Source organism: Caloenas nicobarica, chromosome 16 (genome assembly GCF_036013445.1).
Source record: "Caloenas nicobarica isolate bCalNic1 chromosome 16, bCalNic1.hap1, whole genome shotgun sequence".
Lineage (NCBI taxonomy): Eukaryota > Metazoa > Chordata > Aves > Columbiformes > Columbidae > Caloenas > Caloenas nicobarica.
In genome coordinates this window covers 10,271,747-10,284,012 of record NC_088260.1, presented here as the reverse complement: position 1 = coordinate 10,284,012, position 12,266 = coordinate 10,271,747, and the positions used below count along the sequence as shown (strand labels likewise).

The window sequence follows — 12,266 nt, the reverse complement described above, 5'->3', positions numbered from 1 at the left end:
GCAGGGGGAGGGAGGGGTCCTGCAGCTCTCACTGCACTTTCCTCAGAACTTTCTCCAGTTGCCATGGAATGTTCTGGTTTCAGCTTCCAACCCTCTTGTTTAAAAGGCACCAGCCAACACACCCTGCCTGCTTCTTTAGGTAAAAGCTAAGTATTCACCCCAAAGCATGGCGATTCCTTGGCAAGCGACCCATTCGCACGGGGACGCCAGCTCAGCGTGCCGGGAGCTCATCCTCCGTGTAGCTGCTGGTTTAAGATGACCACCAGCACCAAGCACTCCCAAGCAAATCACAAGGAGACCAACAAAGCCGTTCGCCTCAGCTCCCCAGCGCTCTGACGTGGTAACGCTGGATCTCTCCCTGTACAACTTCCACTTCTGCTGCGCTGGCTTCCCCAACACACATAAAGGACCACTTCGCTTAACTTTTTCTGGTCCCAAATTGTCTCAGAACATGAGACTATTAAAGTTGTCATTCAACTAGCATTTGTAACAATGTAACCAAATCTCTTCTATTTGCAAATGAGCAGTTTTTGCCACACTGAGACAAAATCTGGCTCATCAGTATAAACAGATGATGAAGTTCCCTAAATTTAATGTGATGACTAAATGTTATTTCCCCATGCTTAACTATGTAAGTGTACAGGTATGATTACCTTTGAACTCATTCATCATCACAACCGTCTAGTTACTGTCTTGAAGACAAAGTTCAGATGATGTCAAAACGTTTTAAATTTGAATTTAAAAATTAAAATTTTCAGTACACAGAATACAGAATTTCCTCCCCTTTTCAGACAATTCCTAATCTCTTTACTCTGACATCTTCTGCACTGAGGTCTGCTGAACTTCTTTTGAATTCACCTCTCGTAAATGAAGGCATTTTCCTCAGCTACTTTATTCAGCTTTTCACTATTTCCTGTCTCACTTCTGCTCTTGGGAATTCCTGAGCTGTGCCTAAATGTTTTGCAGCTGTCTGGTCCCTGCTGAAGCGCTTTGATTGGTATTTCAATAGTATTAAAAATCCTCTTTTGCGCTGAACATGTGTGTACCATTTGGGACTGTACACTGTACATTGCTCACTTCACTGCAGATCAATTGCTACTGGCCTTACTCAGAAGTGCAGACCTTAAATTGGTCTGCAAATATATGAGGTAACAGATGCCCGTGGTACAGTCGAATTTATTCAAATATATTTGGGTGTATGGTAATTATACTTGAGTCATACCTATTTGTTGAACATTCTCAACTCATGAATCTGTGTAGGTCTTGAGGCTACTGAAATTTTTCAGAATAGTCTCCATTATTGTATTCATTAAGAAGTTTGTCAGCATTATTATACTCATTAAGAAGTTAGTCACTATTTCACATGGATTATAATATTAGTGGAGACATTTTTGCAGAGCACTTGTGCCAGCTAATTCAGTCATATGGTCATATGAACCACTTCCTTTTTATGCGTGTTCCACAGAAATATATAACATTGCGCATTTCATGGCACACTTGCAATTCCAGTGAGTAACTGTCAGCTATTCTGAGCTTTCACTGGAATTTTAATTAACTGCGACCGATCTGACAAGCAATTAATTCAGCATTCATTACTTGTTAGGTTGATTATTACTTAAATTTAGTTTTTAAAGCTTGCTCAATTTTTTATTGGGAGTCATCCCATGAGAATGCTAACCCTAGCAGCAAGGATTCTCAGGCTTGGAGACAACACAGTTTTTTCCTCTGTAATCCAGATGTGGGTTAGTCATTTGTCGGCTTTTTCCTCTTGTTTAAAAATACCTTGCACTCTCACAAAAATGACAGCAACTGCTAAAAGGGAGGTATATGATGCTACGAAAAGTATGCAGAAAGAATTATTTTAAAAAGGGAAAGCTGCACTGTTTGTTTTTCTTCTTTTTGATCACTCACTGCACTCACGTGCTGTGTAGTCCATCTGTTGCGTGGCAGCCCATGACAAACTCTGGGGAGCTGATGCCAAACTACAGAACTTTTTGTTGTTAAACTAATTTAACACAGTCTTGGAAGCCAACCTTCGATACTTAATCTCCCTTTTGTTCCCCTCATTTCCTCACTCTGCCCGGTTTAACTTATTCTAGACTGCCTGGAACCAAAGCAGCCTGAGCCATTGAAAACAAGATTGCCACATTAAAAAGTCTGGTCAAAATGGGAATGCAACCTGGGATTCCATCTAATCAACTCCCCAAGAATTAGGTATCCATGCTTAGCTAAACAAACCTGACAGACAACTTTCTCATGTAAAACATACATCACAATACAATCCTAAATATGCAATGCAAGTAGTGAATGTTTGGTATTTACAGATCAATAGCTAAACCACTGTGCTGTCCTGAGAAGGACAACTTCTCTGTAAATACCAAGTAAAATGGCATTAAAAAGTTAACCCAGGCAGACAACTACAAATAGATATATCTGTATTTCTTACAACATTCAGAAGACACACAACTTTCTGTCTCTTGCCTCAAAAGTCAATTAAGACATGAATTGCATCAACTTCTGGAGTCGCTTCACCTCAGGCATTCAGCATTATGGTTCCATTGAAGATGCAGTAGCATGGATCGCAAAAATCTTACCTTTTGATAGTGGGTTCGCAAAATCTCTTTCCTCGAAACAGGTGTGAGGCTTGCCCTTAGTCAGCTCACTGTAGCCACCTTAAAAAGATTTCTCTCCTCTTCACAGAATCACAGAACGTTATATTCCAGATGTGGTCTCAGCAGGGCAGAGTAGAGGGGAAGGAGAACCTCTCTTGACCTACTAACTCGCCCCTTCTAATCCACCCCAGGTATCATTGGCCTTCTTGGCCGCCAGGGCCCAGTGCTGGCTCATGGTCACCCTGCTGTCCCCCAGGACCCCCAGCTCCATTTCCCCTACACCGCTCTCCAATAGGTCATTCCCTAACTTACACTGGAACCTGGGGTTGTTCCTGCCCAGATGCAAGACTCTGCAATTTCCTTTGTTACAGTTCATTAAATTTTTCCCTGCCCAACTCTCCGGCCTGTCCAGCATGAGCAGTTCTTCCGTGAAGTACAATAGGGTTAATTAGCAGCTGGTTCTCAAATCAAAATACAATTCATGAAAAAAAAAAAAAAAAGGAAAATTTGCAAAATCGTAAAAATTGCAAAATTATTATTATTATTATTAATAATACCCCAAACCAACAAAAATGAAGCAGAAAAATCACCTTAAAATGAACAGATTCTTTATATGCCTTCACTTGCAGTTACCTTTTTTTGTGAGGGGACTCTGGCAGGTTGGTTACAGTCTCCTACCCATAATTCTTAAAATCATAAGTCCTCAGGTTGAGGTTCTCATTTGATACAGATTATTTTTCACGAGGCTGGTGATAATTTCTGAGAGGATGTGAAATTCCAAGAGCCTTGTTTCACCTGCAACCATGATTTAATTTCCTCCCTGTCACCTCCCTCCCACTTTTTAAAACCCTGCAGAAATCCCCAACACTAAGGTAGAAATGTAGTCCCTAGCAAGTCCACAAACACACCTGTAGCATGAGCACAGCTGTTGGCCCAGATATTCTACAGCTTCTGTCATGAGGTGAATTACCAAAACCACAAGTGCTGTACTACCAGGGTGGCTCTTAAGCTAAAACTACCTTCTTGGTGCACTCTGAATTGACTTCATATCCACAAGTACTTTGCCATTGATGTGTTAAAATAAAAAGGATGAAAATAAAAAAGGAATTAAAAAATACCTAAATAAGTGAGCATGCACTGCTTATTTTTAAGAAGGGTCTTTATGAGATTTTAATGAAGCACACACTACACAAACTATCACAATTCATTTCATACTCTCAGTTTTTACCATGTATTTTACAATGGTAAATTTTACATAGTTATCCAAAAGCCTTGCAAGCCTCTTCTCAACATACTTAGTTTGCATCTCACGTATGTAAAACTCTTACTCAAGCCCAAACAACAGCTGATTCAGAAAGAATTTCAGAATTTGGTTAATAATGAAGCAGCTTATTTAAAATTGGTAATTTGACAGAAAACACATGAAATGCATTAACTACTCAGCTCTCCTACTGAAGGGATCTACAGCTATCATACTTGCAGGGCAGTGCTATGGAAACGTGAAAGTTTCAATCATTCTGCGGCAACTGCACATTCCTGTTGTGCAAAAATAAAACTGAGGCATAAGGAAATGACTTGCTTGAAATCAATAAGTCAGCAGTACCGGAGTGTGTAAAACATGAATTTCTGTAACCCGTGTCTGCTACAACCCTTCATCGCTCAGATCTTGCTAATGAGGTATGTGCCATTTCAATCACATTCTTGTCATTGTAGCTTGATGAAACACAAACTCCTGGTTTTTTCCCAGTCACCAATTCTATACTGTGTCATGCTCCTCAATTGTTTGATGAGACAGCCTTTATTTCAGATGCAGTTTTCCTGCGTTTTCTAAATACCCTGTAGTATATTGCTTTCCTTATCTTATTAAAAATATTATTAGAAGAGTTCATATGTCATATACTGTCAGTTTATCAGTTAGTAAGTCACGCAACTACTTAATCATTTGGGCTTTTTTAGCCTGTATTTGAATCTTTATTCAGTATTGTCTGACACAGTAGGCAGCTGGCCACCTGAGACTCTGCAACTGTTGCGCAATTTACAACCTTTGGAAACACACCCTCTCTTGCACTTTCAAGGTTTCCTAAGTGGAATTCTCTCAATTTAAAAGCATACATAGACATTTTTAGAAAAAAATGGGAATTCACATACTCCCATCTTCCATCAGTGCCCACTATGAAGCACAATTAACCTGTTGAGTAGATCTCGGTCTCTTGCATCTCCTTTCGTTTCCTCTCAAGTTCCATTGGGGGCTTTTTCCTCTTCAGACATTATATCCAATTTTCTATGAATATTTTCCTTGGTTTTTCCCCTCTTTCCTTCTCTGACTTTTTTTTAGCACACTTTAATCATTTGCTCTCAATTTTCTGGTTTTGACTGCTGTCCTCAGAGGACATAATTTATCTATTTCCGATTACCCACTTTTCAGTCACTTTCCCAGTTGTCACACCTAACTTTCCATGGTCATAACCACCCTGTTCTCCAAGTGCTACATAACAGAAAACATCTCTCTATTTTAAAAAAATCACAGCAGTCACCACAGTAAATAAAAATAATTACACCAATCTCTACTGACCAAGTCTTCCCGCAGCTTAAAAGAAGGTGCTGTTATAAACGAATATGAACTACTTTAAATATTCTAACCAATTAGAAAGTGTTCATTTGGCTAGGGGAAAAAAAAAGAGACAATTTTTTAAATTAATTAAACTCTTACTCCTTTCAGGAAATCAGCCAACAGCTACTGCAGAAATAGAGGTGGTCTTAAACCGAGACTGAGCATTCAGAACTTGCATTTTTCTCAGTGTTTTTCCTGTTACTAAAACGACCACAAATGTGGACTGATTGTATGGCTAAATTCAGCTGAGGCATAAACAAGTCCCAGTTCTATCCGAAGTAAGTAGGAAAAAATTTATATCTGGACCAAATCTGCTATGTCCTCTGTTGAAAACAGATGTTGTTCACGAGGAATAATTAAGAACCATGAACAACTATACGGTGGTAGGTGCGTTTATATTTACTCTATCTTAGCTGAGCTAACATTACCAGGAACAGTAATCCCATTTTGTTTGAGATTCTATTTTTGCAAGCGCTGTATAAGCCTATATTAATGACAGTTCCTATTATAAAGAGTTTATGACATTAAAAGCTGCTTTTTTGATTACGATGAGACAAGCAGGGGATATGCAGAGGTAGAAAGAGACAGCAAATAGCGGTGTGGTTTACATTGCACTAACGCTCTCCTTGGTTTTATTCTTTTCACCAGAAGTTAAAGATGACTTAATGATCTGTAACAATTCTGTTACCAATGCTGTTATAGGGTTAGTTAAATTTTGGCAATCCAGCAATACTCAGAATCCCATCTGAAGACAGGGCAGGTGGTTCTGCAAGGCTGTCATTATAAACCCTTCCACAGTATGGCCCAGGAGAGTATATTTTTGTCTAAAAAACATGTTGTGTTGCCTCTAGATACATCATGTAAAATGAGACTTTATAACAATTTGAATCAGCAGAGCCTTCCTGGAAAGGTTACTGGAGAAAAAGGTTTCTAGAAATTATTCCAATTCAGACGTAATATGGCAGAGAAACAAACATAGGGACTCTAAAATCCTGAAAAATTCTAGAAATGTATTTCCTTATGTCATAAAAATACTTTTTATTCCTAATCCAACTGTTAGACTTCTTGTGGTACTGTCAAGAGCTGGAGATACGAATCTCTTTAAATTTTGAAGGGGCCATTACAAAAATCCTTTGTCTGTTTAATTAGCCTGCATTCAACGGGCGGTTCCAGCGGTCCCTGGGGTAAAGCGGTACGGGCTGGGCTCAGCTCGGCGGGGCCCTCAGGAAGCCTCGGTGCCCAAGTCCCGCTCAGGAAGGCTCTGCTGCGGGCAGAGCAGCAGTTCTCCGGAGCGGGCGCAGCTGCGGAGCACACTTGCACATAACGCGCCCGGTGACGAGCAGCACCGAGAGCGGATCACAGCCGCGGCAGGGCACACGGCGGCTCCCTCCGCTCTGCCCGCCCCGCCCCGCCCCGCCCCGCCCCGCACCGCGCGCTTTTCCTCCCGCAGCCGCGGCACCGACCGCACCCGGCCCCGCAGCCCCTCACGGGCGAGGCCTCGGCCTCGCAACGGCCGTTTCTCTCGCACCCGCGGCTCGCGCCGCCTCCAACAGCCGCCTCGGCCCCGCTCTCTTATCGCACACACACGTTATCGCCCACGCTCGCTCTGCCCCGCTGGTGCGGGCACCCCGCGCCTTTCCCGTCGCACCGCGGCTCCGTGGCGGCGGCGGCGGCCGCACAGGGGGCGCTGCGGCGCGCCCGGCCAGGTCAGCGCGCGCGCCGCGGGCTCTTTCCCGCCCGTGGCCAGGCGCGTGCCCGACGCTTCTCGCGAGCGCTGCGCGGCGCTCCCGCGAGAGGCCGCCGTGCGCCTGCGCGCTGCCGGGCCGCGCCGGAGCGGGGTCGCTGCTGCGGTGGCCGCCGGCCGGGGCCGGGACTCGCTGCCGAGATGAGCGGGACGCTGGCCAAGATCGCGGAGATCGAGGCTGAGGTAACGTGTCGGCCTTCTCCCCGGTCGGGCTGGCCGCCAGGCTCGGGGGCGGCCGCTGTGCCGCTCCGTGAGGGGGTGACAGGGCCCGGCCGGCGCCGGTGGGGTCGTGAGGCGGCGCGCGGGAGCCGGGGGCGGTGCGGCCCAGCAGAGCCGCTCCCGGTGCCGAGCCCCCGGTTCCGCGCGGTGCGGCCCGGCAGAGCCGCTCCCGGTGCCGAGCCCCCGGTTCCGTGCTGTTGCAGATGGCCCGCACGCAGAAGAACAAGGCCACGGCTCATCACCTGGGGCTGCTCAAGGCCCGCCTGGCCAAGCTGCGCCGGGAGCTCATCACCCCCAAGGGAGGCGGCGGCGGCGGCCCCGGGGAAGGTGCGTTGTTCTGCGGGAACTGCGGGAAGGCCCCGGCCGCTCCTCGGTGCTGAAGTGCGGGGTGTGTGACAGAAATCGGGCTAATGGGAATGGCTCTTGTCCGCTTAAATCCTGTCGGACTGTCTGCTGAATAAATCGGAGCAGCCACCTTCTCTCTCTCCCGTCCTTCCCTTCCCTTGTAGCCATGGTTTGTGGCACTTTCTAGGGCTCTGGGGTGGAGCCCTTGTTGAATGGTGAACGAAAGGACTTCTGTATTTTGCCTAATATAAGCTTGTATATGCAGAAGTCTTAGGGGATTTACATGAAGAAGCATCTTGCAGGAGGCACCTATTTCTATATATAAAGGTGTGAATTGTGTAGATAACAGTGCTTAAAGGGAATGCTTTACCTACACTCAGGTCAAGTACAGCCCACTGGGAAGCCTTGCAGCCTACACTTCATTGACGGGTGTGTGCCATAGAGTTGTACAAAGTGGTGCAAGGCAATGTTGATTGTGAGCTCTCTGTTTCATACTCTGATCCTCGTTGTAGGGAAGCTTACCTGGCTTTCACTCAGGCAGTATTGAAAGTAATAGCAGGACTGCTGTCCAGAACCTTAGAAGATAGAAAATATTGATCTTTAAATGAATATTCATGCTCCTTATTTGCAGGTTTTGATGTCGCAAAGACAGGCGATGCCCGAATTGGGTTTGTTGGATTTCCATCAGTGGGGAAATCTACTCTTCTAAGTAATCTTGCTGGTGTATACTCTGAAGTGGCAGCATATGAATTCACTACCCTGACTACCGTGCCTGGAGTCATTAGGTACAAAGGAGCAAAGATACAGGTGAGATCTTTTTGTATTTGTGAGGATAAGATTTTACATTTAGATGCAGTGGTGTTACAGCTGCATGGTCTAGGGTAACATTAGCAGGTAGAAGTAACATGTAGAAGTGCTTGAGAGTATCATAGAATATATTGGAAATACATGCATAAAATACGGTGGAAATGTTTCCATGAGGTACTAATTTACCCTGCTTTTCACTTTGCTCTGAGGAGAAGTGCCTGTGGTAGTTGTCATATTCTGTAGGAGATGATCTGTTCCATTGTACCAGTGTGGCATCAGGGATAATACAATATATAAGAATCAAAGGGGAAACAATTTGCCATATTCTGTTCAGATTTACTGCAAAGTCAGCTGGTTTAGGAGAAAGGTAAAAGTAGGATTTATTTTCTCCATGAAGAAAAATCTTTTTCTTGTGAGTTACTTTCCTTTTTTTTTTTTTTTTTTTTTTTCCCTTTTTACAAATAGCTACTTGATCTCCCAGGAATTATTGAAGGTGCCAAGGACGGTAAAGGCAGAGGACGGCAAGTCATTGCAGGTGAGCATATTAGGGCTGGAAGCAGCATCCTGTCACTGTTAGTACAGCTCTTTCCCTAGCCTATTGTCATCATTCTGGGGTCTGAATGCAGTCAGGAAGGAAGATTTTTCCAGCCTCTTTGATTCTTATAACATGTAAGGATCTGTCTTATCAGGGATGCTTGGTCAGCACTACAAACTTCAGTCTTATACTGTAATTTAAAAATGAGCAATGTATTGGCCTTCAGAGCTTTAATATTGTCATCAGTCCACTGAGCCATATTTTGTGTTGTTTTGTCTCAGATTGTGTGAGTGGACTTTTTTGAGGGATTATTTTCTTTTTCCGATTCGTAGTTGCTCGAACCTGTAATCTTATTCTGATTGTTCTGGATGTGCTGAAACCCCTTGGTCACAAGAAAATAATTGAGAATGAACTGGAGGGATTTGGAATTCGTCTGAACAGTAAGCCCCCCAATATCGGCTTTAAAAAAAAGGATAAAGGAGGCATTAACCTTACAGCCACAGTAAGTTGGAAGTTTTCTTTAACCAAAATAAGAGAGCTGAAAGTTCCAGGGCTTGCAACCTGGACTACTCCTAATTTCCCATTTACCACTGAATCTTTAAAAATGTAGAAATAGCCAGGGATACAAAAAATCAGAACTCTGCTCTGGAATCTAGGTATCTAACACGTAGGTGTCTGGGCACGGAACTAGTAGATCTCCAGGTTTGTATTGCAACTCGTTCGAGGTTGACAGGAAACATGACTTTTGAAATGTCTGATTGCAGCCATCAGTGGCATTAACATAAATAAAACTGTCATGATTTAAGTATTTTTTCTCTCTCCTGAGGATAACTATGGTAAAATCATAGTCAAGTCCAATAACTTAACAACACAGCTATTATTTTTAGTAACCTATATGCAGCGATTGCTAGGTGATAGCATTATTAATTGTGATACTTGATTTGGCTGTAAACTCTTCCATTCCTTAATACTGTATCTACGTTCAGTGTCCTCAGAGTGAGCTGGATGCTGAAACAGTGAAGAGTATCTTAGCAGAGTATAAAATTCACAATGCTGATGTCACGCTGCGCAGTGACGCCACTGCTGATGACCTGATTGACGTTGTTGAAGGGAACAGGTACTGTTGGGGCCCTGGGTTTGGCATACTTGTAATTTATGTACCAGAGAAAAGAATCATCTCTGAGGTTTGCTCCCCACAGAAGCTAAACTAGCAAATCAACAAGTGCTGTTTAGCACCTTACCATCCTTTTAAAAAATGCAGCTTTTTTGAAGGTAGCAGTATATCGCTGCTAGGCTGCTGTAACGGTATTTCCTTCTCTTTGCAGAGTTTACATCCCATGCATTTACGTCCTAAATAAAATTGACCAGATCTCCATTGAGGAACTAGATATTATTTACAAAGTACCCCACTGTGTACCAATATCTGCCCATCATCGCTGGAACTTTGATGATCTGCTGGAGAAAATTTGGGACTACTTGAAGCTAGTACGAATGTGAGTCTTAATTGCTACCTTCTGTGGAGTTAAGTGTAGGGCTGAGGCTGAAGAATGTCTCAAGAATGGATGAACTGTGATTCTTTTATAATGGTTTCCTACTAGCACAGAACTCTAGCTTTCAAATGGTGATGTCTTTTGTCACTAAAGTATGTTTGATCTGTAAATCAGAGATTGTGCTCCTCTTGTCTGTTGTGTGAGTTTCCTAACAGTAACAAGTGCTATGTTTTGAACTGCTAGGGGAACGAAATTAGGACCTTGTGAAATCTAGTCCAAAATAAGTTTTAAAAAAATTCCTGAAAACATGGACTTCTGGTCAAATGTAGTGCAAAGTTATGAATTTCAGAGGTACCTCTTTTCAGCCTGCCATGAGTTACATGCATTCAGCTCTATTAAACAGAACAGAATTTAGTTGTTCTACTAGCCTTTCAGATATTTTTACTATAAATTATTACAGGTTTACCTCATAGTACTAATGCATTTCTTTGGATGAATTTATGAATGAATCTATTAATAACTCATAATGCAGTAATTGTGGTCTTTTAAACGTGTATCTGTCTTCTTGTGACAATATAAAAGTGTATTGTAAAAAGGGATTTAGTATGTCCAGGTATCGGGGCTATAGCCTTTCTCAGTTTTCTTCCTAATATATGTTGAGTTTTTCACAGAAAAAAAAAATACAGTGAGAACCATAATATTAGAGATGTTCTTTTCCACTTGGGATGGCAGCGTGAATGACCTGTGAAATTGCATGACGGGTTGAAAGAGCAGGTTTTGGTACTGACTGACTGTTCCATCTGTGTTACAGCTACACGAAACCTAAAGGGCAGCTCCCAGACTACACCTCTCCTGTGGTACTACCCTACTGCAAGACCACGGTGGAGGATTTTTGCATGAAGATCCACAAAAATCTCATTAAAGACTTTAAATAGTAAGTATTATTGTAAAAGAATAATTTGTAGAGAATAGAAAATAATCTGCCTCCTGGTTTATTCTTTCATTCTCCTGTAAACTAGAAGGGAAAATGGGCTTTGATTTTTGGTTGTTAAATGGATTAGGTCTGTCTCTGACAATTAATATTTAAACTACTGTATTTGATGTTCTTATGCTCTTTCCTGGACAAATTTCCTCTATGGGGAAAAAGGTTTTCTTTATATTTGAAAGTAGGGCTAGATGCAGCATTACAGGCCATTGTCCTGTATGCACAAGTATTTTGGATGACTTCATCCTTTGTTTTGATCTGCTTGTACTCTGGGTCACACAGACCACTTATCCAGGTACTTGCAGGTGGATAAAAATAGCTCTCAAGCATTACTTTCTCTATTAGCTTTGTGACAGAAATAGCTGTCGTTCCGCTGTTTGCATATTATACTTCTAAGCCTTTTGATTTTTTTTTTTTTTTTCTCCTTTCAGTGCACTGGTCTGGGGTTCATCAGTTAAACACAACCCTCAAAAAGTTGGTAAGGACCATACTCTTGAAGATGAGGATGTCATTCAGATTGTGAAGAAATAAAGTTATCACACCATTTGTCACTGTGCCCAAGATTTGTCATTAGTTGTAAGTGGCAAACAACAGGCTATTGCTATCAAATCTATAGCAAATAAGCATTGTTTTTTTATGGTAGCACCTTACTGCATGGTAAAACTGGTGTTTCTGGCTGACTCGTACTGCAGTGTTGCATTCTGGCAGAGCTTACAGATGAGAAACTCACGTTAAGTGACTTTCACCAGGGCAAAAATCTTACAAGGAAGCTTTGATGCCTGGGATTATGTTCTGCTGCATGTACATGTCTTTCCAAATTGGAAAAAAGTTCACATATCAGGAATTGTTTTGTTATAAATTAGAACAAAACATGAAAAGCAGAGGCTGCAGAACTGTTTCTTATGAAACAAGCCTAGA

At 42.7% G+C, this 12,266-nt stretch overlaps 1 protein-coding gene across 1 annotated transcript; it reads left to right on the top strand.

Moving 5' to 3' along the window:
• Window positions 1-7,019: 7,019 nt before the first annotated feature.
• DRG1 (developmentally regulated GTP binding protein 1) lies at window positions 7,020-11,904 on the top strand. Its single transcript, XM_065646328.1, has 9 exons — window positions 7,020-7,150; window positions 7,390-7,513; window positions 8,163-8,338; window positions 8,804-8,873; window positions 9,206-9,375; window positions 9,860-9,990; window positions 10,199-10,366; window positions 11,175-11,297; window positions 11,780-11,904. The coding sequence occupies exons 1-9, from the start codon at window positions 7,109-7,111 to the stop codon at window positions 11,877-11,879; spliced, it is 1,104 nt and encodes a 367-aa protein (XP_065502400.1). The 5' UTR covers window positions 7,020-7,108; the 3' UTR covers window positions 11,880-11,904.
• Window positions 11,905-12,266: the final 362 nt, after the last annotated feature.

Bases quoted from the DNA above. Each gene is read 5' to 3' on its own strand.
- DRG1 (XM_065646328.1), top strand. From the start codon at position 7,109: ATGAGCGGGACGCTGGCCAAGATCGCGGAGATCGAGGCTGAG. The intron at 8,339-8,803 runs GTGAGATCTTTT...TTTTACAAATAG, and splicing joins ACAAAGGAGCAAAGATACAG to CTACTTGATCTCCCAGGAAT. The intron at 8,874-9,205 runs GTGAGCATATTA...TCCGATTCGTAG, and splicing joins AGGACGGCAAGTCATTGCAG to TTGCTCGAACCTGTAATCTT.